The sequence below is a fragment of the Dasypus novemcinctus genome, chromosome 3 (genome assembly GCF_030445035.2).
Source record: "Dasypus novemcinctus isolate mDasNov1 chromosome 3, mDasNov1.1.hap2, whole genome shotgun sequence".
Taxonomy (NCBI): domain Eukaryota; kingdom Metazoa; phylum Chordata; class Mammalia; order Cingulata; family Dasypodidae; genus Dasypus; species Dasypus novemcinctus.
Genome location: NC_080675.1, coordinates 129,418,981 through 129,444,873, shown reverse-complemented (window position 1 = coordinate 129,444,873; position 25,893 = coordinate 129,418,981). Strand labels below are relative to the sequence as shown.

Sequence of the window (25,893 nt, the reverse complement as noted above, 5' to 3'; positions counted from 1 at the left end):
ATCAAACTCTAAATATAATTGTCCTTGTCAATCTCAGTTTTTCTTTTATAATATAAACTATTACTAATTTTGTGTCCATAGCCTTCCTAATATTATACACAAAATCTACTCAGAAATATTCTACATATCTACTTGGAGTGTGAATTTGCTGGTGTTTATGTTGTAGCCCTCAGAGCTTCTTGATGTCAGAATCTCTCCAGGCTTGATTATAGTTTAGGCAAGTGAAAAGAGTGTTTTTTCTGTTTTCAGACACCCACAAATTCTCTAGGTCACCCAGCAGAATTAAGAATAAGAAAAAATTGAGAAACTTTGGGTTTTGCTGATGTTTACTTGTCAGCCTTGCTTCACTTTTCCTTAGCTCTCCCCTACTAACTGATTCCTTTGCCAATTGCCTCAGATCACATTCCTAATGTCACAACAGAGCATTGTGAACAAAATACTAAACCATTTTCATTATGCATCTAATTCAGTAGGTTTATAAACAGAAGGATAAATCCTCAAAGTAATACAAATACAATAAATATTACTTATCACCCTACTTGATTTATGTTTTCTAGAACCAAGAAAAGAAACTCAATTTCCTCTTAACATTGTTTATAGTAGGTAACTCTGGAAAGAAAATCCCTCCCTCATGGTTCTTGTAGCATTTTAAGAAACTGAAAATTGCTGGAAATTAAGAATTCTGAGCAAAAAACAAGCATGGAAAAATAGAGTCCTCATACCTTGACCTTTTTCTCTATCTTCTCTGTTCAATCCTGTGGAAGGACAGCTTTCACAACTGCTGGGGCCTGAGAGAATATAATATCAGGTATGTTGATCGTTTCCATAAATTTAAAAAAAGGGTACAAAATAAGATTCAACATTCTTCTTTTTGGTCCTTCTGTTTGTGATGCTGATGAAGAAAAGAGACCTTTTACTAACTGTGCTCCTGAGTCGGTGTCACCTGAGAGGGAAAAAAATAGGATTTTTTTTTCCTGGTTTTGTTTTTTGTTTTTGTAATTTACAGAGTCAAAGTCATACAAATTCAAGCATGATTGTCCTCAGTGTATATATTCTCCCTCCATACTTGGTAACTTAACTGGAAAAAACAGTTAAACTGGAGAATACAGATTTTAAATGTTACAAATAAAACTTAAGTTAAAATGTTTTAAGAAAAACCTTTTTCTGGTACCAGTTTGAAAACTAAAGACTAATGGACTTGCTATGAATGTGATACCCTGATTGGTCATCATCAACTTGGGCAATTTTTAAAAATGTGTTTATAAGTCTCAACAAGAAAGTGTCTGCTTCTTCTGGAAATAAAGATAATGATCCATGTCTATAATTTCACCATCAGTGATTTGTGTGAAAGCTCCTTCAATTAAGTCCTCAATTGTTGCAATTTTTATAAATGTCAGGCCTTCCCCATTTTTTTTTGTGATCCTGTTTAAAAAAACTTGAATAACACTTGAGAAGGGAAAATTCTAGTAGGAAACACACCATTACAAAGAAATTGATTTCAAACAGGAGAAATCACTCTTTACTAACATTTGAGAACTTGTGGAGTAAACCCATTGCTTCACATTTTCAAGGAGGTCCCAAAAAACAGGTGTAGAAATCCCCATTCAGAATACTTTATAATGTGTGATATGCCAATAGATAGTTGGAACGTATTTCTTTACCATCTACTTGAACGTCTTCAAGCCCTGATAATAAGACATTCAGTATTCTAGTTGGTTCTCTACAGTCCATCTGGTATGTATCAACAATTCAGAAGTGGACATACTGGGCAGACAAGCAGGAACAAAAAATTAACTCAGTATTTGAAATATAGACTATTGCTTTAGGTTTTTTATGATAGAAGACAAGTAGAAAAATTATACATTCTGATTAATTTCTTTTTCTAGTTATAAAGCTGTTTTTAGAAGTACTTTTCTAACATCATTTGCTTCTTAATAACTCAGGAGGTATTCCTTTTCTGTACTCACCCAAAGGAAATCCAGGGCTATTGGAACATTGTTTTCATTGATGCTTATCCCTTATCCAGTCTGATGCTCTTACAGTATACATTTTGAGATAGTGGCAGTCACCAGGCTAAATATTTGCTGAATGTCTTAAGATAAATATAATTTAGTGTTCCAAATAAAAGATTCTATGTTATAAACTCTTTCCTGCCATCTGTTTATAATTATATATTTCAAAATAATATTTACGTAATAGTAATACCTACCATATTTAGGTATACTTAATAAATGATTTCATTTAATGCTCACAAAATTTTATGAGCTTTTTTAATCACTCATAAAATACTGGATTGGATGATTTGCCCAAATTACAATGCTAATGAGTAGCAAATCTGGAACTCAGGACCAAGCCTTCTAATTCTATATCCTGTATACTACTGCTTGAGATAGATTAGGTTTGAAGAGTCCATTGATCAAGTTCAAGTAGCAGCTTCTTCATTTTTAATATACATAGTAAAGAGTTTATATCCTTATTAACTATTAATTTGACAGTAGGAAACTTGTCTGTTAACTTCAGATTTGTAAAAGTGCCACCAAAGCTATTTTTTATTACTGTACTAATCAGTTACTGGGTAATATTCCTATATTAACTCATTTTTTATTTACTATTAATATTTTATATATGTTGTTATCTGTGACATAAGTTCTAGAAGGGTGGGTGAATCACATATTTTGCTATATGAGTCTCTGAAGGATAAATTTTAGTCTTCCAAATTAGATTCTAACTAAGAGAAGATGTTTTTAAATGCTGAAAGTAAAAATGCCAGTCTTTTAAATTGATGATAAATGAAAAAAAAATCCCATGTCAGAGGTGGCGTTAAAATCAGTTGGAGACAGGAGAGGAAATCAGTAGTGAAAGGGTGAAATATTCAATAAATGATTCTAGGACAATTAGATAACCTTATGGAAAAAACCTAGTTAGAATCCCTACTTTTATATCTTATAGAAAAATGAATTCCAGAGGTATTAAGACCTAAATCTGAAAAAAAAAAAAAGTTTAAAAACTTAAAAAGAAAAATAGGAAAATATCTCTGTGACATTGGAATAGGGAAGGATTTTTACAAGAAGGCACAGAAACCCCAGATTATAAATTTTGACTGCCTGCAAATTAAAATCTCTTCATCACAAAGCTCCAAAAACAAAATGAAAAGATAAGCTATCACTGGGAGAGGGTATTAGCGGCACATGTAACTGAAGAGGATTAGTTATACAGCCTACCTGGTAAATATTCCCATTTTAAATGGTCATTTTCTTCAGCTGTAGTGTTTAAAGTGTGACCCTCAGACTAGCAGTATCTTATCACCTGGCAACTTGTTAGAAATCCAAATTCTTTGACCACAGTCCAGACCTACTGAATGAGAAACTCTGGAAGAGGCACCATCTTTGTTCTAACAAGCACTCAAGGCAATTCTGATACAAGGATTTTCATTGCTGCACTGTTTGAAATAGTGAACATGTACACAGTCTACTTATCTATCAGTAGAAAAGTGAATAACAGTGTTTATCCCCATGCAATACTATTGTATAAGCTATTAAAAATTAATAAATGAATGATACAGATATTAACTTGGATAAGCCTCAAAAGAAGGATAAAGTCGAGAGATCTAAAGAAGTTATGGCAAAGGTTAGCATCTTTTCAATATGGATAGTGATAAATGGGTACCTATTTTTGATACTTTTCTCTCTTTATAATTTTACATTTAAAAATTAAATGGGATATTAAAATATTGAAAGGATTGATATCTGGCTCTGCGTTGTCTCTCAGGATTCATCCTCAAAGGGGAGTTTAGTTTGTATAAACAAGGGTCTTTGGTCTAGTTGGGGTAACAGTGTAACTAGACACTGGGAAATAATCAGTAAATACAGATTAATTCGTTGAGTATAAACTGAGTGCTGTCCTAAGTAAATGATGTGGCCCAAAGTATAAGAACAAGCTGACATTTTGTAAGGTCATGTGTAAAGACTTATCAGAGTTGTGTTTTCAACCACATTTAAAAATAGAAAAAAGAATCAAGGTTAGGGAAGCAGATGTGGCTCAAGTGATAGAGCTTCCGCCTACCATATCGAAGGACTCGGGTTCAATCCCTGGGGATTCCTGGTGAAAAAGAAGAAGAGAAAGCATGCCCACACAGCAAGCCAGTCCCCTTGCGAGTGCCCGTGTGGTGAACCAGTGCCTCCACAAGTGATTCATACAGCAAGATGATGACATCAAACGAGAGACAAGGGCGAAGTGCAGCAGAAACCAGGAACTGAGGTGGTGCAATTGACAGGGAACCTCTCTCCACATTAGAGGTCCCCAGGATTGAATCCCAGTGAATCCTAGAGGAAAGAAAATGAGAAGAGAAGACAACACAGCAAAAAAAAAAAAACAGCAGGGCAAGAGGAGGGGAAAGGGAGTAAATAAACAAATCTTTTTTTTTTAAAAAGAATTAAGGTTAAATGGAGGAGGAGAACATGAAGGCTCTATATTCTAAAATTGCTACTGATGCTTCTCAACGTTTTAGCCAGTGCCCAATTTTGATAAACATTAATATCTTATACTCTCAGGTTCTATCATTTGAATTTCAAAATAAGTTAAATACTATTCTAGAAATGAGTGGATGAAAGCTTTTATAATTACTGAGAGGAGCAGCCCATCTTTTCTTCTCCCCATATTTTCGTCACCAGTCCTCTCAGAAGTTCTAGAGGAAAGCATCTGACTTTTTATATTAATCAGGGTGGAATAGGCTTATTGCTATAACAATGTGAGCCTGAGATATCAGTGGCCTACCCACAAAAACTTATTTCTCACTCCCATTATATATTTAGCACAAATTATAGTAAGCCCCTGCTCCACATAGTCAGTCCCTCAGGGAACCCACATTGACAGAGAAACTGCCATGGTTTAGCCTCCCAAGTGAAACACTTGACTCCCAAGGTGGCCACAAAGGGGAAAATGGAAAGATGACATCAGTTGTTTATGTCAGCTGAGAAATAAAATATATCACTTCTGCTCAGTTCGTGGGCTAATCACATGGCCCCACACTAACTACAAGGTAGGCTGAGAAATGTGGATAAACAGATGGACTATTTGATGACCGCTGTCTCTGTCACTTGTTCTCTTCACCACTTGTACCTCATGAAAGCAATTAGTTGGGTCCATGCTACTAATTATTTGTGTGAATATTCTTTATCAGCCACAGCTTCAGAAGAGGCGTTTCAGTGGTAGGACTTGAACACCAAACTCCACCTTGAACTTCTAAAAGTAACTTAAGTTTATATCTTGTATTACACCTTTATTTTCCCTTCAGCCACCTGGTATCAAAGTGAATGTTCAATTTGATTGTTTGCTACAGGCTTTTCTGTCCAGAATAGAAAGATCAAGACCCAGTACAGGTCATTTGCAACATTATGACTATGTCACTGCTTTGTTTTCATAGCCAAAGGTTCAGAAAAACCTGCTTCATAAATGTATGATTATGAAAATGGAGTAATGAGATGGAAGATATGCTTACTTGTTTGCGGTAAACAGGCAGATTTTTACCAAAAATTCTCCAGAGTGCTTTCCTGCAATGCCTTTGAAATCTAAATCAAACTTGAGTTTAAAGGATTGCTTTGTATAGCTTCTTGCAAAGACTGAAATTTGTGTGAGAAAGACGTCCTTAAAAACTTCCAGGCAAGATCTTCCAATAACATTTGAGGTTCCCCTTACCCTTCAAACCATTTTCAGTAGCTTTACTTTGACAACTTAACTTCATAAAGTCAAGAAAATGAAGACTTTTAAAACTAATAGTAGACTTGTCATTTGACATTTCGATTCAAATATTCAGGTTTATCTGCCAAATATGCCAAGTCGGCTAAAAATGATAATTTTTTAAAACTTTATATACTTGGGTATTTTCTCCAGAACTTTAAAAACAAAACATCTTTATCCTTCATTTTATAAATTCAGGCAAAAATATTTCTTTTTGATAACCAATAGAATCTCAACATGGAACAGAAAAATTTTCCTTTTGACATTTTAATCTTTACAAAGCCTGTCAAATAATCCTGTTATTTAACATACTTGCCACATGAGACTCTTTCCTTGATATTCAAGCTATATTGAAGTCTTCTAGACTACTGGTCATTGATTTAGATACAAATGCTTGACAGTGAATGACTGTCACTATATCCAAAATGAGAAATCCTCATGGTAAACTCAGCCTTACTGGGCTGAAGTACCTTAAGTACACACTTTAGTCTTTTTTGTTTCCATTTGCATCATAGAATTGTGATAGCAGTTTCAGTGTTGCTAAAGTGAACTGTATATGTAGCAATGGAAGTGGTAGTTGAATAATTACCTTTATAAGTTTTGTTGTTTAAAATGGCAAAAAAAAAAAACAAAACCGTAAGTTCTATCTCTTTTGACACTTGAAATTTGATATCTTTAAATCATCTTAGCATTTTACTCTAATTTGGAATATTTTCTGAATTTCTTTTAGAATTTCTTCTCTATTTTCTTCTGTATATGTAAAATTTTAAAACTATTTAGAATACAAGGCTTCTCCAACAGTTTGAGGACTTTTTTATTCTTAGTGATCAAAAATGATGTTTTTAAATTAAATTTTCTCAGACTTTGCCCATACTGATACTTATGTTTCATTATTATAACATGCTATTTTGGATTTAATGTTATAGGCATGGTAGAATTATTGATTAAGTGGGTAGTGTTAATATTTGATAAAAAGTATTTTAGAAACCTTAAGACAGTTTAAAGTAAGGGGAGGTTGGAGGCAGGGAAACCGGCTAGTTGAACAGGTTAGTTATACATGTATCATTGTAAGCTCCTCAAGGGCAAGGACTATGTCTTGTTCAGCTCTGTATTTCCAGTCTTTGTATAGTTTATTACCTGCAGCATAAGCTCATGGTTATCTTAAATCATTTGTGGAACATGGCAGGAAATAAAATGAATGAGTAAATGAATACTCCATTGTTGAAAGAAAAACAGCTGAAGATCTGGACTTAAGAGGTGGCAGTTTAAAAAGAGAGAGACTGGAAAAACATGGGGGAAAAGAGTTAGAGGTTTAATGTGGAATATACCACAGGGAACAGAACTAACAAAACTCCAAAACTAAACTCCTGGGAAAGTAGAGAAAAGAAGGTGATGATAAGTAACAATTGAGAAGGAAATGTCAGATTTTGTTTTGTTTGGAAAGGAGAGGAAAGGAGAGCTAGACAAGGTACAGCTGGTAAGTCAATTACTTATGGGAGGGAGAGCTAAGTGGAAAATACCCCATAGGGAGTTATTTGCATGTAATTGGTAAATATCTTGTAAATCAATCATAAGGTTAAACTGTCTCATGGATGAACTTTTTTAAAAATATTTATTTATTTATTTCTCTCCTTGCCCCCCCCCCCCCCGTTGTCTGTTTTCTATGTCTATTTGCTGCATCTTCTTTGTCCGCTTCTGTTGTTGTCAGCTGCACGGGAATCTGTGTTTCTTTTTGTTGCGTCTTCTCGTGTCAGCTCTCTGTGTGTGCGGCACCATTCCTGGGCAGGCTGCACTTTCTTTCACGCTGGGCAGCTCTCCTTATGGGGCGCACTCCTTGCGCGTGGGGCTCCCCTACGCGGGGACACCCCTGTGTGGTAGGGCACTCCTTGCGTGCATCAGCACTGCGCATGGGCCAGCTGCACACGGGTCAGGGAGGCCCCGGGTTTGAACCGCGGACTTCCCATGTGGTAGACGGACGCCCTAGCCACTGGGCCAAGTCCGCCACCCGTGGGTGAACTCTTTTGAGAATAAGAATAATTTATCTTATCACTTTAAGTTTTTTTATTAGATCTACGTTTACACTGTGCTTTGTTATAATAAATTTGGCCCCCAGCAATGCCAACAATCTGTCCACATTTTCAGTTGCAATGGTATTTTACTTAAATTAGGATACCAAAATTTTAGTGTGGATATTTTAAATTGTAATCGATTCTGTGGCACATTTGAAGCTATCATGTGGCAAACAGCAGAAAATAAAGCTGCAAAGAAGAATATAGAAATTATTTTAATGGGTACATTTTCAAACAAAATAGCAGTTGGAAAAACAGTAGCAATGAAGAATCTTACAAGTAGGCTCTCCAGATAGCAGCCACTGTTGCAATTCAAAGAATAATTACATCTACATAGTGAAGAAAGTTTTGTTGCTTGTACTTCAGTTTTTTAACCATAATTCCATCCACAGGTGACAGTAACATCATCAATTACAAGTTCTTGTATTTGAGAATTAGAAAATGGTCCTAGAAATCATCTCATCGATTTCACAGTTGTAAGGAAAGTTTGCCCAGAGCACCAAAGCCTCATAGCCTATTAGTGGTTAGGCTAAGACAAACTCATAAATATTTATTAATTCCCAGTCCAATACTTTTCCTACATTGCTATATAACCTTCCTTCTTTAAATGTAGTTTTAAAAAAGTGAAAAACCTAAGTTAATTTTTGTGTTTATACTGAAAAGAATGAATAACAAAGAACGATTATCTCATATTAACTAGTTAGTTTGTATGCAATAAATTTAATTGTATTGTCTAAACCTAGAGTTAGTTTTATTTGTCAGGGTGACTCATTTCATCTACTTTAAATCTAGACAGTGTATTTTTTAGGAAGACATTAGTAATTTTGTTGGGGTAAGACAAGAGATTTTAAATGATCTTTCTTTTTTAATTCTTTGTGTCCAGCAAGAAGTTGAGAAGTTTACAGACCTAGAGAAACTCTACCTCTACCTTCAGCTGCCTTCTGGTCTCAGCAATGGAGAGAAAAGGTATATCTGTTCTTGGCTTTGCCGTAATTATAGTATATACAGGACATCACAATGATGTGTGTGTGTCTTGTGGTTGTTACTATTTTACAATATTCAAGCCATCAGAAAACAGAATGGCAAACAATAGCTATTCTACTCTTTTTTCATATTTGATTAAGTGTTTGCCTAAAGTTTTTGCCATTTCATTCATGCACCTGGATAAATGCTGTTAAATGCATTTTGGGTTAGTTTTATAGACAGATGGATATATTTATGTGTGGAGGACTGGGGAAATTGCACAGAAAACCAAAGACAAAGCAGGTAAGTATTGTGAGAAGTGCAGAAGTTTGGGGGTTTTTTTAGGTATGGTCAGATGAGCAAATCGCCAAATGCAACACAAAACAAAACAAAAGTAGAACTACCTATATAAAACATGGATTCATTGTAAATTTAGGATGCCTTAGATGTTGGGGTATTACTCCAATTTCGTTATTAAAAATATTTGAAAAAAATCTAATCCAGAAAATATGGAAATAAATTGTTCTTTCATATGTTAATACTCTTAAAAAGAGTTTCCTTATCCTTTTAAATATGTCTCAGAATTCATTTCCTTCATGTAAGTAATCCTTAATATTCTATTACTTTAACATTAAGTTTGTATGTAAAAGGAAATGTAATGAAAGTTCTTTTAACCTCAGGTCAAATTTTATTATTATAACTATTTAAATCATTTTATGTCCTGGAAACTTTCTCAGTATTTCTTTTGAAACTAAATAAATTGTTCTTAAAGTTAGCAGAGGTGAATGTCAGAATCAGTAGGAAAGCTTTCCTCATGCTATCTTGGGCATCTTTTTCATGGTATTAATTTATAAATGATTCTGCCAGATAATAAAACTTTTGATGTTTTAGTAACCAAAGGTGGAATGTTGGCCAAGGAAAGGGACCCAGGTGCCAGGAGGAGGAGATTAGTAGATTTGTTCCATTGAAGTCTCTCTAGTGTAAATTCTGTTCTGGAGCATAGGGTGCTTTAATAACGTTTCAGGGTAATAACTTTCATTATATACAGTATATTCTTTGAGAATGCTGAGCAAATAGAAAAGAACCAATTTTTTCTATAATTTTTATTTTTAAAAGTTTGATGATTTGGTAAATTCCGTCAAATGAGCTGGCAGGTAAGTGAGCAGATATCCACTTAAAGATAATTTTAGCCAAAATCAGTGCCTTATTTTAGCATTGCTTCATCACCTATACCACTTTAGAGACCAAGGGAAAGATGGAACAGGCCAGTAAGGTCAGTTGGAAGCTAGCCATAGAAAATAGCTTATAGTCACAGGTGGAAAATTCCTATGTACATCACTGGGCATCTACTATATGTCCTAAGTTTGCTTTGGTCATTTATAATATGTGCATAATTCTTTTGGGTCTGGCTCAAAAATTATCTTTGAATTGCTGCCTAGCACAGCTAAAACATGTTTTCTTTTATGATTAGTGATCAGAATGCCATGTCATCTAGTCGGGCACAGCAAATGCATGCCTTTTCCTGGATTCGGAATACCCTAGAGGAACATCCTGAGACTTCACTGCCCAAACAGGAAGTCTATGATGAATACAAGTACGTATATGCATATATAGGCATGCTGATGCATTGAAAAGCTTAAGTACTGTACTTGACTACAAATATGTTTTATTTTGGTGAATATCAAGCTGGTACTTGGGAGTTGCACTTAGAAATATCTAAGATTCCTGTCCACTCTAAACCTGTGTTGTAACATCTGCCTTGTGAGTGTAAAAAAAGATAGGATTGCTGAATAAAATAATTTCTCTAGAGTTCTTAAGTATAATAAGAGGGATATATATGGAGTAGACCTGCAGTGGTGTAGGATTGCTGAATTAAAAGATTCTCTAGAGTTTTTAAGGATAACAGGAAGGGTGTATCTGGATTTGAGGTACAGTGGAAAGCAATGCATAAGGAAAAACTAAAACATGTTATCTTTTTAGAAGTTTAAAAGTCCTTTTTCAAGAAACCAAAACTCTTCTAATCCTTCTTGGCCCCCAACTCCTGCACCAACCAAAGAAAAGGATAAATTTCTGTAAGGTTGGAAATGATTTACTCATAAAAAAGGATTTCAGTGACTTGTACATACTAGACATGCAAATAATTTTAGATATCCAGATAATATTTAAATGCAGAAAACAGAGTTACGGATGTCAGTGGGCCCTTCTGAAAAAAGTTGATGGGTACTAAACCTACTCTTGTTTAACATTTTTAATTACTGATTTGGAAGGAGGAATTTGTTTCTGGAAGAAAAAATAAAATCAAAATGCTCTAGGTAATGAAATGTTAAACCAGTATACATTAGCTTATACTTAGGCAATTGGGAAGAAAAGCTTCAGTGAGTGCTGTTGTTAATCAATGTAAGATAATGCAAATGAACTATTATTGGGAAATTTATTGGACTATAACAAGAAAACCTTCTACCCTCATTCAAACTTCTGATTACCTAACCTTATGAAACATAATGGAGCTGTAGAAAGTGGAGAAAATATCTGAAAATGCATAAAAATATCTTAATACAGTAGTCTTTGGTATGCCTTCTGTGTGCCAGACCCTGTACTAAGTTCTGAGGATTTAATGATTAAGACAAACATAGTCAAGAATATATATTTATAGTAAACATGAATTCTTGATTAGCAAATTAATTAAAATAGAGAGAACCCCAAGAAACTTCAAAAAAGCAAACCTGAATTCAGTAAATGTTGTAAATAAATATCATGGAAAACTTGTGTGATATGTTAAAGAAACTCTGGGTTGAAGACAAAGAGAATAGAATCTCTGTCATTAAACCTGTGTGACCTGCTTCACCAAAACATGTCAGTCACCTCATCTATAAAATAAGACAATTGAAGAATTGTGAGGTTTCTTTTTGCTTTAAAGTTCTAAAGGTTGTCTGAAGCAGGAGATGGCAGGGCACTGCTAATTATCCAAAGATGTCTTGCTAGTTTCCTAAAAGACACGTGGAGCAAATTAGTATATGACTATTAGAGATATTTACTGATGTGTGACCCTGGCCTATTAAAGCATTCCTCATGTTCCTAAAGTTTCCTGCCTTGGGTAAGGCATGGTTATATTTTTCTATAATATTTTTCTGAACTTTTCCCTGAAACTTTTTCTGAGGTTCCCATAAATCCTTGCAGTTTTTTTCACTAGACAGGAAAAGTTAAAGGTTTTTCCTGAACAGTAGAGATCAAATTTGAGAGGAGTGGGAGCTCAAATTTGGAGCAGTTAATTTGTAAGTCAGGGGACAGCAGCAGAGATAAAAGAAAGTACCTTACAGAGAGTAGAATTTAGAAAGGAAGTTGTAGGTAAGGGAAAATTTTTATAATAGCTAGAAAATAAATACCATTTCTGTTTGTGGAATTTGAAAGAACTGTATCTAATGCTATGCTTATGCCTCTTTTTAATAAAATGTCAGTGTTGCAAAATACTTTGTACGTGTTCTGGTACTCACTTGTCCCCATTTTATAGATGAAAACACTGAAGCGCAGGAAAATTAAGCGATATTTCTATTGTCACAAAACTAGTTAGGGACAGATCTAAGGTTAGATTTCCTGGTTCCTTGTTCACATTTCCCCACCCCCCAATATACAGAGGGACTTTATGTGTTCTGACTGATGTGCCTTAATAAAAGATAAAAATGTTTTTCATTTCAGTGAGTGGTTCATAATGGGTAAGAAAGCAAACTTTTTATGTTTCAGTTATATCAAACTAAGTAGGCAGGACAGATCAGACAAGTAGTTAGAAATGAAGTTTTTTAAGACTTAGTATGGATAAATAAGCTGCTCAACGTATGAGTTATTTCACATTTAATATAAGTAGTTTGGGTGTCATAAGAGAGCACAATAACATGTATTAACAGCATGATGTTTTTAAGAAGAAAGTATGATGGTGTTTCTACAGAATAATAGCATGTGGAAGCTCCAAATTAATCTCTCATTTGATTATACACTGCCTAAAATCATAATTTGCCATATGAGTTTAAATAATTTGAGAGATGTGGAAAATGTAGAAAGACTACAGAAATATCAAGAAGTAGCTTTTAAAGTATTAGGAAATAGCTAGTTAAAAGTTTTTTAATCATGTTTTCTGTAGAAAAGCAAGTGGACTAGTATAGCCATACTTTTTTAAAGAGAATAAGTTTTAAATGATAACAGAGATTTTGATTAGACACAAAATAGTACTTCCTGTCAGTAAAGATTTTTAGAGAAATTTTGTCCTTTTTAGATTTAGTCATTTTCCTATTTGGAATACCTAAATGAGGCTTCCTGAATACAATCTTCACATAAATGGCCAGCATTATATTCATACTGTTCCAGAATTCACTGAAAAAACTTTCAATATCCTTGCTGTATAACCGCTCCTGTTTTGTATGGGCCCTTTTATAATTTATTGCAGTGATGTTTAGGTATATTTGTGTGAAAATCAGTCCCTTTAGTAGTCATTAAAGTCAAAGTCACTTTGAGAAAAAAATGAAGATGTAATCTAAGACAGTAATGACGAGCTTCTTTTAACTGTATTTTCATGCGAAATTAAGATATTGATAGAACCACAGAACTTTAAGGAACTTCCAGCTTGAAAAGAACATTTAGTTTACTCAGTATTACATGTTTTAATATTTGTTGAAAACTCTTGAATTCTGATAATCACATGTTCCTAAAAATGATCATTTATGTGATATTTTTTATATTTTTCTAATTATAAAGCCTTGGGTATTCATTGTGAAAGTTTGGTAGATAGTTATAAATCTATAAAGGAGAAAAAAAATACCAGTAATCTCACTACCTAAGAATAACCACTTTGGTTTATTCCCTTTCTGTTTTTCTTCTTTTTTTCTTTTTTTAAGATTTATTTATTTATTTAATTCCCCCCCTCCCCCGGTTGTCTGTTCTCTGTGTCTGTTTGCTGCATCCCACGGGGAAGTGTGGGCGGCGCCATTCCTGGGCAGGCTGCACTTTCTTTCGCACTGGGCAGCTCTCCTTATGGGGCACACTCCTTGCGCATGGGGCTTCCCTACGCGGGGGACAGCCCTGCGTGGCGCAGCACTCCTTGCGCGCATCAGCACTGCGCATGGGCCAGCTCCACACGGGTCAAGGAGGACCGGAGTTTGAACCGCGGACCTCCCATGTGGTAGACGGACGCTCTAACCACTGGGCCAAGTCCGTTTCCCCCTTTCTGTTTTTCTAAACCCTACTTTTCATGTATATAGTCTTGCTGTTATTTAGCCAATTTTTTTTTTCACCATTATCAAGTGGGTTCCATTCCACCTTGCAGTGTTGGTTCAACACAAACAAATCAACCAATGCAATACACCACATCAACAAACTGAAGGGCAAAAACTGCATGAACATCTCAATTGATGCAGAAAATGCATTCAACAAAATCCAGCCTCCTTTATTAATATAAACACTTTAAAAGAGAAGAATAAAAGGAAATTTCCTAAACACAACAAAGGGCATACAAGAAAAACTTAAAGCCAACATTGTACTCAATGAGTATTTAGCCAGATTTGACCCCATTATTTAAGCAATTATGGATGGAGTAGGGGTGGAAAGTTGACTTTCAAATAATACTGCAATAAATAAACAGCCTTGACAGTTTAATTTAGGGTAGACTCTTAGAATTCAGATTACTGGCTAAACATTGTATAAGCATTGTTTCTTTGATGCTTTTCTTCCTGATTTGTTTGTTCCTGTCGTTTACATTTCTATTTCTTAAGGGCATTAACTATTAAAATTTAAATATTTCTCTAAGATTGATCATTTAATTCTGATTTTATTTAAATTTTTATAAGAATTCTGATCTACTTTTTTCCTTTATAGCTTGTAACATTGCTAATTATGCTTAGAAATCCCTTTCCCATGCCACTAACACCTGAATATTCACCTGTATTTTTCCTAGTTTTTTGCTTCAATTTTCATAATTAACCCTTTACTCTGTCTAGTATTTACTTTGTTAAAAGCTCTTAAAGTACTAATTTAAAATTCTCCAAATGAGTAATTAACTATCCCAACCTCATTTATTAAATAATTTTCCACTTAACACTAAATGTGTCATGTAACTTTTATCAAACATGTAATTCATATACTTACTAAAGTCTGTTTCTGGACTGAGTTTTCTTCCTTTATGTTCAGTTCTTATGCCAGTACCCCATATCATTTTAAGTATTTTAGCTATTAAGTGTTTAAATATTGGTTAGGACCAGTCCTCCCTCATTCTCTCTCTTCCAGATTTTCCTTGTTTTTATTTTCAGACCAGTTAATTTTTTCATATGAGCTTTTAAATCATTTTTCTAACTTTAAAAAAGGAAACCCCAAGGAATTTTTATTCAAAATGCATTAAATTAAAATTTTATTTTAGAAAACAAAATTGAATCTGATTTCTTTCTTAATTCACTTCTTTTATGACTTTATGTAAAGGTTTAATTTTTTTTTCTTCAGTTAATAATGTCCCCTGAATTTTCCTTAAGTTTATTTTTTGACAATTCTTATTGTGTTATTTATATTATGAAAATTATATTTTCCGTTTTACTATTGGTTTGGTTTATAGGAAAGCCATGTATATCTACTCCATTTAGATTATTTTATATTTACTAAACTTTGTTTAGTCCTAATGTTTCAGTTGACTTTTCTGGGGGGACAGTTTATCCTGTGTATCTTCCTAATTCTCCTTATTTTGTTAATACATTTAACAGATTTTCCTTCCAATTTTAAATAACAACAGTGTTAGGCATCATTTTCTTTTAACATTTCTGCTATGTTAAGATTATATCACTTATAGTTTGCCTTTTTTAAAAATTAGGAATGGATGTTGAAATTCATCAAATGCCATTTTGGCATCTATTGAGATTATGTGTTGCTTCTTTGACCTATTGATATGATACATATTTTATAAAAACATTACATAATATTAAAGTCTTTTTATTCCTAGAATAAATGCCCTTCTTTTTTCAAGATGTATAATTCTTTTACTGTACCACTGATTTCCACTTGTGATTAAATTATTTAGGATCATTATCTCTATACTCATAAGAGAATTTGGTCTGTAATTATCTTTTTTTGTGCTGTCTTTGTCAAGTTTTGGTATTAGGGTTAGGCCAGTTTCATAAAATGAACTGGAACTATTTCCGTAATTTTCTGTGCTCTGGAACTTTTTGTAGCATGGGACTTAATTTTCTTAAAGTTTTATTGAATTCAATGTCAAACCATCTAGGCCTGGAGCCTTTGTTGGAGGTAATTCTTTGATATTCTTTGGGAGGTTGTTTTTTCCCTGGTTAGGTTTTTACTTCATTAGTCAATTTTGGTAATTTGTTTTTCCTATAATTAATGCAGATTTTCAAATGTATTAGCCTAGCATTATATATATTGTTCTCTTAAATTTAATGTCTTCTGTATCTGTTTTATCCTGTATCTGTTATATCCTTTTTCATATTTCTAGTTTTGTACATTTGTGTTTTCTACTTTTTTTTTAATTACACTTAGTCATAGTTTATTTTTATTAGTTTTCTGAGTTTCTTTTTGAAAATAAGAAAGATAATAAACTCAGATTCATTTATCAATTTTTTGTTTGTCTTTTAATTTATTAGGTGCTTTTATCTTTATTTTTGTTCCTCCTAATTTTGCATGTTTTTCTAACTCTTTAAATAGAATGTTTACTTTGTTTTCATATATTTAAGATATAAATATTTATATCTACCAATTTGCCTCTTTATAGTTTTGGCTATAACCCATAGGTATGGGTATGTGTTGTTATCATTATTGTTATTTTCTAATAGTATGGAATTAAAGATGTTGTCTTTGACACAAATTAGTTGGAAGAGTTTAACTTTTCATGTGCTTTGAGGGAGTTATTTTATTTTGTTTCGTTTTACACTTGGTAACGTCTAGTTTTATCATTCAATTTCTGATTTTCTTGAGGTTTTCTTTGGGTCTTCTATCAAATCATCAGTTTTTATTAATACTTCTAAACATTCTCTTTATCGGTCTGTGTATATTCATCCACTAAATTCATTTCATTATGTTTTCAAATCCTTATTTCATTTTTATTGGTTTTATCTTTTTAAGATGATAAGTATATCAATCTCCCTAAAGTGATGTTTCTCATAATTCTTTAGATTATATTTAATGGATTTTGCTTTACAGATTTCAGGTGTGTTTGATACCAAAAAGGCTCATGATTGTATAACCTTATTACAGTTTATGCCTTATATCAACAAAAAAAGATCTTTCATCATATCTAATACATGTTGCCTTGAATTCTCTTTTCATTTCAATATTTGCAACCCATTCTAGATGTTTGATATATATTTGTCCACTCTTTCATTTTTATATTTCTGGGTCATTTTGTTTTATGTGGCTTACTTTACTATGTTTTCTCAAGTTTTTCATCTATAAAGTCCCTGGTCTTGAAATCTGACGAATAAAAGAAACTGGTGAAATGAACCAGTCCAGAAATTCTGATATATGCAAGCACATGGCAAGAAAGACAACCACCACCACAACTGCTGCTGGTGCTTTTCCCTGCTGCATAGTAGAGAAACACAAGCATTGTTCTTAAATGGATTTCTTACTAAAAATCTACTTAGCTCTTGTTCTGGATAGAACAAATACATGTTACCACTACCATTCAGATTTATAAACATCACCTTGACTGTACACAACTGTTCTCTCCAAATCCTTTTATAAAAAACAATCTATGTAATATTTTAAGGAACATAGAATATTTTAATGTTCTAGTTTATATGTCGAATTTATTAATTGTGTGTGGCACTGTTCACTACCTAAATCTGTAATTTGTTACATTCTTCAAAGTAAATTAAACTACTAGGAGAACCTTGACAGTAGATACAGAGATTCTAGTCATACATTTGCTTTAAGACCTTTACAATAGTAAAAGATTCATAAGTTAAATGATATAAATGTATTTTACACTTATTTAAATAAAATCTAGTCTCACCCCAAACATGGGCATAACTTATGAATTTCTAAAACATAGAATACAGTTTAATGTTAAAACATCTTTATGGGATAGGTACACGCAGATATTATCCCTATTTTAGATGAAGTGCTTATGGCTCAGAGAAGTAAATTGCCTTAGGCAAATCTGAATCCACCTTTTCTGACTTCAAGTCTAAGTTCTTTTTGCATTAAGCTCCATTACCTCTAGATACTCCATTACCTCTAGATACTCTTTTTAAAATTGAGCTCTTTGTTAGAGAAGCATTTGTCAAACCTTAATTGAATATTTTAAATATTTTTAACTGATTGGAAATAGTAAACCAGAGGATAAAAGTTATCAATTTTAGCTATACTAACTTGTTCATATTTGACAATTAAGTATAAATATTAAATATGCTTTAAGATATAAATGTGTTTAAGACTATCATTTAAGTTTATGTAAACTTATGGCAGTCACTGAGGCTTTGCCATAGATACATTATCATGTACATTTAGATATTACTTCTCATGTAATTATTTTTCATACTTTCTTGGTATAGTTTGTCTCCTAGCAGTCCTTATTCTAATTTCCTCTTACCTTTGTTTCTAGTATCTTTACTCCCAAGAGTAGAGTTGATAATCTTCTTTACTCACCTTCTCCATGTTTCTGCGCACTCTACTTTTGCAGATTCCTTGTTTACTCTTATCTTTTCCTTCACAACTTCTTAAAATAATAGTAGAGCAATAAGAGAGCAGTGGCAGAATAGAATTGGGTAGTGAATATTAAGTTGAAGAGAGAATGAATGACTTATCTAAAATTACTCTGATTGCACCAAATACATGTTACAGTCATACCTGTAAGTAGAAGCCATCTCTTAACTTAAAAATCAGAGCCTTTTCCATCACCCATGCTCATATATATGGCCTGTCAATAGGTTCAGATAGTCCATATCTCGACTCTTCCTCTTAATCAGTACAGCTCTGCTTTTACTGCCTTAGTTTTTTTATGTGCCCCTATGTGATACTTGGCAATTGATTAGCATTCATTACACTTTTTTTTTCACTAAAGCAATTAAGATTTCAGTATTACCACTCCTAAGGAAAAAGAGAGCATGGCAGAAATTAGTAATGTTTTATTTGATTCATAAATTGAGTGCATTAGGTTAGCAAGCACTAGATATGAACAGTCTCTACATTCAAATAGGAGAAATAAACCAGTAAGTAAGTGGGACACAAAGAAAGAGTCACCAACTTGACTTGGTGAAGTGTGGGCAGGCATCACAGAAAGATGACTGAAGTTAAAACTTAAAAACTGAGCAGAAGTTTCCCAGGCAGACAAGGGCTTCAGGAGGCTATTCCAGGTGAAAGGTACAAACCTAGGGCAGGGAGGTTTGTAATCACAGAGGAAAATGCTCATCTTCCAGGAAAGATATCGGAGACCAGGCTAAGACTAGACTTCATCCCATGCATGGGTCATCATGGAGAGACAATATTGCAATAGAGCAATAGGTAAGAAAGTGTACTCTGATAAGGTTAAGGAGAGAACTGGTGTTTTGGGATTAGAGACAGAGAAATAAGAGCCCTCCAAAAATGAGGAAGAGTTTAAAGGAGAAGTAAAAGGACATGATATTTATCTGAAAAAAAGGGGATTATACATTTTAGTTTTTTAAAAAATGTAAATGAAATGCTATTTTCATTTAAAATTCAAATGAAACCATACTAACACTATTGTTCTGTCTTTGTCTAAGCAGACTGTCTTAGATAGTTTTCCTTGTCCATGTAGGTAGCTACTGCATTTGTTTTTGATTGCTGCTTAGTATTTCATGATATAAATGTTCCAAGCTGTTTTTTGTTTTTAAGATTTATTTTTTATTTATTTCTCTCCCCTTCTCCCCCTCCCCATTGTCTGCTCTCTCTGTCCATTTGCTGTGTGTTCTTGTGTGTCTGCTGCATTCTTGTCAGCGGCACCAGGAATCTGTCTCTTTATTGCATCATCTTGCTGCGTCAGCTCACCATGTGTACGACACCAGTCCGGGGTAGGCTGTGCTTTTTTCACACAGGGCGGCTCTCCTTGCAGGGGCGCACTCCTTGCACGCATCAGCACTGTACGTGGACCAGCTCCCCACACGGATCAGGAGGCCCTGGGTTTGAACACTGGACCTCCCAGGTGGTGGGCGGACACTCTTATCAGTTGAGCCAAATCTGCTTTTTAAGTAGCTTCTAGTTTTTCTATTGCAAATCATACTCCACTGGACAATCTTAAATTATATACCTTTATACTTGTATGGAAGTAATTCTGAAGTATCACCTACTTAGAATGGGATTTTTTTTATCACAAGGTAGAAATTTTTATCAAATTTTCACTTAATTTTTGAATGATTACCAACGTCACATGATTGTAAGCTCAGAAAGTACAAATGATATACCAGGAAAAAAATTCCATCCCACCTCTGCTTTTCAGCCACCCACTTTCCCATCTCCATAAGCAACAACTTCTCGTAGTTTCTCTTGTATCATTCCAATGATGTTTCATTACAGTGTATAAGTAAATGCTATTATATATTCTTGTTTCCCCTTTGTTTACCCAAATGGTAGCGTCAAATTTCTCGTATCCCAAGACACCCTCACTTCTGACAAGACATCAGTCGCAAGTTTGAGGGTCCCCAAAACTTCTCTTAAGTTTGATAATTTTCTAGAAAACTCAAAAAACTCACTGAAAGCTGTTATATTCATGGTTATTGTTTATTACGGCAAAAGGGTACAGATGAAAATCAGCCAAGGGAAAAGGCTCCTGGGGCACAGTCTAAGACAGTTCCACTCATGAAGCTTCCAGCTGCCTTCTCCTAGTGGAGTAGTGCACAGCACTAACTTCTCCCAGGAATGATGTGTGATAATATATATGGAGTACTGCCAACAAGAGATGCTCACCTGAGCTTTGGTGTCCAGAATTTTTATTGGGACTCCTTCACATTGACATGATGGACTGTCTTCATGGCTGACCTTTAGTCTCTTACCCTTCAGGAAGTTGAGCTGATACTGTGTGGCCCAACCTCCCCCATCCCCCATAAACCACATTGTTAATCTATCTGGTATAACTCAAGGCCCCAGGTAAATGAAGACACTCTTATCAGTATCAGGCAGAGCATTCTGTAGGCTTAGAGATGATCTCAAGGGCTGAGAACAAAGGCCAGACCTCTCTTTGGGTAAGGTTAATTCTTCACTATACAATACCATACTATCTACACAGTTTTATACCTTGCATTTTTTCACCCAGCAACATATCCTGAGATCTTTCCATAACAGAACACAAAGATCATCTTCATTTTACTGATGGCTGAATGCTGTTCCTTTATGTGAATCAGTTTAATTAGACACCAATTGATGGACATTTAGGTTGTTTCTAGCCTTTTGATAATACAAACAATGCTGCTATGAATGAACATACACACACGAAAGTATGTATTGGTAAGTAAATTCCAGTACATGAAGTTACTGGGTGCAAGGACAGGTGCATTTTTAATTTAGACAGAGTTGCCTAACACATGGAGATATAAAATTTTGTTGTTTTTTTTCTTCCATTTCCTGCATGATCTCTGCTTCTTCTGAGTTCTTTATTATGATTACTGGTTTATCTTTATCTTCCTTCATATTGGAGATTTTCTTATGTCTGGTGATCTTTTCTTACCCATTCATATTCAGAAGTGACACACAAAATAAAATCCTGTGTAAGTTCTATGTATAGCCAGAGTTTGTCTGCCTTTGGACTTTACTTTTAGGTGATCGAGCTTTATAAAGTGTCAGTATGTTTTCCAGGGACCATTCAGTTCTTCAGATATGAGTACTTTAAACTTCTGCTTGAGGAATACACACAGACTGCTGGTAGCAGTTCTGGATACTGGGCATGGAAAGGAAGGTAGAGATGGACTATTTTGTTAGCAGACTTTTAACATATCTGTGTCATCCAGACACCCTTCCCTCACTGCCACCCCAGCTGGTTTTAGGTTCCCACCTTATCATTACTCTATGCCTTTAAAATGGAAGTCTTTATTCCTTGTACTGACTTTTTTTATCATGTGATCAGTCCATCACATTTAACCAAAATTCGTTTATTTTGGCATTTACCAATGCAACACAGTATATGACTTTGTCTCTAAAGTTTTCTTCTAGACTAATTTTAAGTCTCTGTAAGAAGAGTGGATGTAGCTCTGTGGTTGAGTACCTGCTTCCCATGTATGAGGTCCTAGGTTCAATCCCTGGTATCTTCTTAAAAAAAAAAAAAATGTATGCACCTAATAGACAACCAAACAGTTGTTAAATCAATATCGTGACAGCAACTTTTTTCTAATCTCTGAAATGTTTCTGTCAGCAGAAGCCGTACAATAAAGTTATTCTTTATCTCTTTCACTCTGTAATTTAGGCAGCATTCACTAACTTTTCTAATACTTCAAGTCATTGAATTTGATGGGATATGGTCTAGTAAAATCATTTTAAATTTATGCTTAATCATCCGAAATTAACTTTAGTTGAGTATGTTTGTATGTATTTCACTCTCTCCCACAACCCTCTGAAGAAATTAATCAGTCAAACAGTCAAGATATAAAGATATAATCTCCCTGCATATATTTAGGAAAACACATCTTATTGACTTTACGTCCTTTTTTTTTTTCTTTTTTACTTTGTGTGTGTGTCTGTCTGTCTGTGTGGAATCCCCTCTCCATCATAGCAGACTGCCACCTGTCAGCAGCAGTACTATTGAAATTCTAAATACTTGATTAAAACTTGAATGCTGTGTTGGCTTAAAATTTGTTTACTGACAGTAAATGTGTTTATAACAAGTCTCCTCTTCCCCAGCTCTTAGAAGCTCTTTCCTGAAACATACTGCTTCGCCTAGTAGCCAGATTAGAGATGACCAGGATTCACCTTTTAGTGCACAGTCACCTCTCCTATCTTCCTGATGTTCATAGATCTCCTTAAAAGGAGAGAGAAATTATATAAATAAATATTTCACTTTAATTTAAAGCAGTAGTTCTCAACCTTAGCTGAACATTGGGATTACTTGGGGAACTTTCAAAAAATGCTGTTATCTGGTTCCCTCCCTCTACTCCATCCCCAGAGATTCTGATTTTACTTCTCTGGGGTACAGCTGGACATTGGGAGTTTTAAAAGCTCATCAGTTGTTCCCAATGAAAAGCCAAGGTTGATATCTACTGCTTTAAAGCAGTGGTTTTCAACCAAGAGTGATTTTGCCCCCTAAGGAGCATTTAGAAATGTCTGAAGATATTTTTGATTATTACAAGTGGGATGTACTACTGCCATCTATCTAATGGATGGAGGCCAGGAATGCTGGTAAACATCCTACAGTGCACAGGACAGCCCCATACAACAAAGAATTATCCAGCCCAAAGTGCCAATAGTGTTGCTATTGAGAAACCCTGTTTAGAGAATGTTGTAGCCAATTACCATTTCATTGGTGCTCTTACTTCATATCTGAAATTTGATTGTTCAAGCAGATACTCCTTACTCTGTAGTGAACCAGACTTAGCTTCTGGGAGATTTTCTTTTCTAGGATGAAAATATAAATGTATATCTAGACTGGAGAAAATACACATATAAATATTATCTCTCTTTAAAACCCTGAATGTCCTAGTCTGTTTTTCCTTGATATATCTGTTGTGTCACTAACTGGCCAGCAAAGAAGTAGGTATGTGCTTAACAAAATGATAATAATCAAGACCATTTATATATATATATATCATTGCTTGCTAGATAGTCCTTTTCATTAAATAGCAGTTTTTGGTGGTTGGAAATGAATTAGTTTCAAAAAGTATATAAAACTATTCAAAAATTAATGTATTGCAGTGTTTGAATTTTTATTTAGTGCTGTCTAACTTCAGGAGATTTGCTGAGAAGGAATGCTGACATTAAATTACAACAGTTTAAAGGAGTATGACATCTATTGTTTTTGTCTGCTTGAGTAAGCTCTCTTTTTTATACTTGTAAATAAGAGGAAGGAGGATACCTGTGAGTTCAAACTCATTACTATTTTTTAACTGATTAGCACTTAGTCTCTGTTCCCTGCCCCACTATATGCTATATTCCTAGTATGTTTCTTCAGTTAAAATTAAATTAACGTAAGAAATTACATAGGGGGTATATGTGCATTTTTACTTTACTCTCCAGATATGCCTTTATGCTTAGATTGGATTATTGTGGGACAGGGAAATAAAGAGAAGCAAATACATCTTTAAAGGAGAAATATAAACAAGCTAGTTTCCCTTGGGTCTGTGATAGAGGAGAGGCATCTTACACTGAGCTCCATTGAGTCAAGAACTGCCACACCAAAAGAGGACAGACTACAGGAACAAGTCCTGAGGCAATTAGATTGGCTGAAAAAATCCTCATAAACATTTTTAATCAGAAAAATTCATTGTGGGCAAATAAAAATGCATTTAAGAAAATAGACTGTTTAGAAGATAGTTGAATTTTTAACTACCATTTACAAATGACTCAGAAAAATCTTTGTAAATATTCTGGAAAGAACAGCCTTGTGTAGTACCATAGCCAAAAAGATAAGCCATACTGGGCTTTCTTAGGGTCTTTTTGTCCTTTGTAAAATGGAATAAAACCATACTATTTTTTTGAAGATTAGAAACTGTATATGCAAATCTTTATCACTGGAACATAGTAAGATCTCAATATATGGCAGCAATTGAGATTATTCAAAATCATCCACAAACTAACATTTTGTCCTGTTTAATATAAATCTTTCATCTCCTTACTCTCCCTCCATTGGTCCTATACCTTAGCTGTTTTAACTCCTTGGTATTTCAAAAACACATCCTGATTTTCTCAGTTTTTGTTCACACTCTTTCTTCTACATAAAATAGGCCCACCTCGCTTCCCTCACACACCCTGAAACCCCATTTGATTAAATCTACTTGTCCTTTAAGGCCCACTTTAAATCCATTTTCCATACACAAAATGCCCTTATTTTTCTAAATTAAAATTATTCCCTTCTCTGTAATCACTTGGCACCTTACATCTATCTGCTATTGCATTTTACTTGCAGTACTTTTGTAACTTTTATTGAGAGATAAGATACAGAAAAGTGCACAAATTTTAAATGTCCAACTTGATAAATTTTCAAGAAGTGAATATACCAGTATCCAGATCAAGAAATTAAGTGTTGTCAGCTTTGTATAAGTCCCCTTATGTCCTCTTCCAGTCTCTACTCTTCCCCTACCTCCCACCAAGGCCAATTCAATCCTGACTTCTGACACTGTAGATGAGCTTTGCCTAGCTTTGAATATATACCTGGAATAGTACTGTGTACTATTTTGTGACTGGCTTTTTTTTTAATATATATATTTTATTAAAGAAGTTGTGAGCTTACAAAACAATCATGCTTAGTGTACAGAATTCCCATATATCATCCCTTCTCCAGTACTTTACATTGTTGTGGAATATTTGTTACAAACTATGAAAGACTATCATCAGAGTGTTACCACTAACTATGATCCATAGCATACATTTGGTGTATTTTTTTTCTATACACCCCTATTATTAAGACCATGTTTTAGCATTGTACATTTGTTATAGTTCATGAGAGAGCACTCATATTTGTACTGTACCACTATCTTGCTTCCACCACTGAGTTAATACAGTCCCATGCCTTGTATTGTCTGTTGAAAGTGTACAACTAGTGGCTCTCACTTTCATCTCAGAGTTGTGCAGTTATCACCTCAGTGAGTTTTTTAGGATTTTCCTTAGTCCAAAAGAAGAATTCCCACCCACCACTATTACTGACCCTTAGCATTGATGCAGTACCTTCTTTGAAATTGATGGAAGAATATTACAATATTTCTGTTAATTATAGTCCATAAGTTACATTAATTGTATTTTTTTATATATCACCATATTCTTACCACCTTGTAATTGTGACATACATTTGTTCTAGTTCATGGAAGAACATTAATTATTGTATTTGTATTATTAACCATAGTCTTCATCCACTTCTGTTTTACTATGTTATTCAGTCCCTAGATTATTATTATCTAGGTTTCTTTCAATTGTCTAGCTTCTTTTTCACTTAATATTATTTTTGTACAATCTGCACGTGTCATTTTGGGTAGGTTTGGTTCATTCAGTCTCA

General features: G+C 34.1%; 1 protein-coding gene across 2 annotated transcripts in view; it reads left to right on the top strand.

Annotated features, from left to right (window-relative positions):
• RFX7 (regulatory factor X7) overlaps nucleotides 1-25,893 on the top strand; it is a 143,925-nt gene that overhangs the window by 97,501 nt on the left and 20,531 nt on the right. The window contains exons 3-5 of one of the 2 annotated variants that reach the window (XM_071214208.1): nucleotides 770-808; nucleotides 8,689-8,771; nucleotides 10,240-10,362. In XM_071214208.1, the coding sequence (XP_071070309.1) occupies nucleotides 10,253-10,362 (110 nt within the window). In that variant the 5' untranslated portion in view covers nucleotides 770-808; nucleotides 8,689-8,771; nucleotides 10,240-10,252. The remainder of the gene's footprint in view (nucleotides 1-769; nucleotides 809-8,688; nucleotides 8,772-10,239; nucleotides 10,363-25,893) is intronic. The other variant, XM_071214209.1, reaches the window with a different exon arrangement.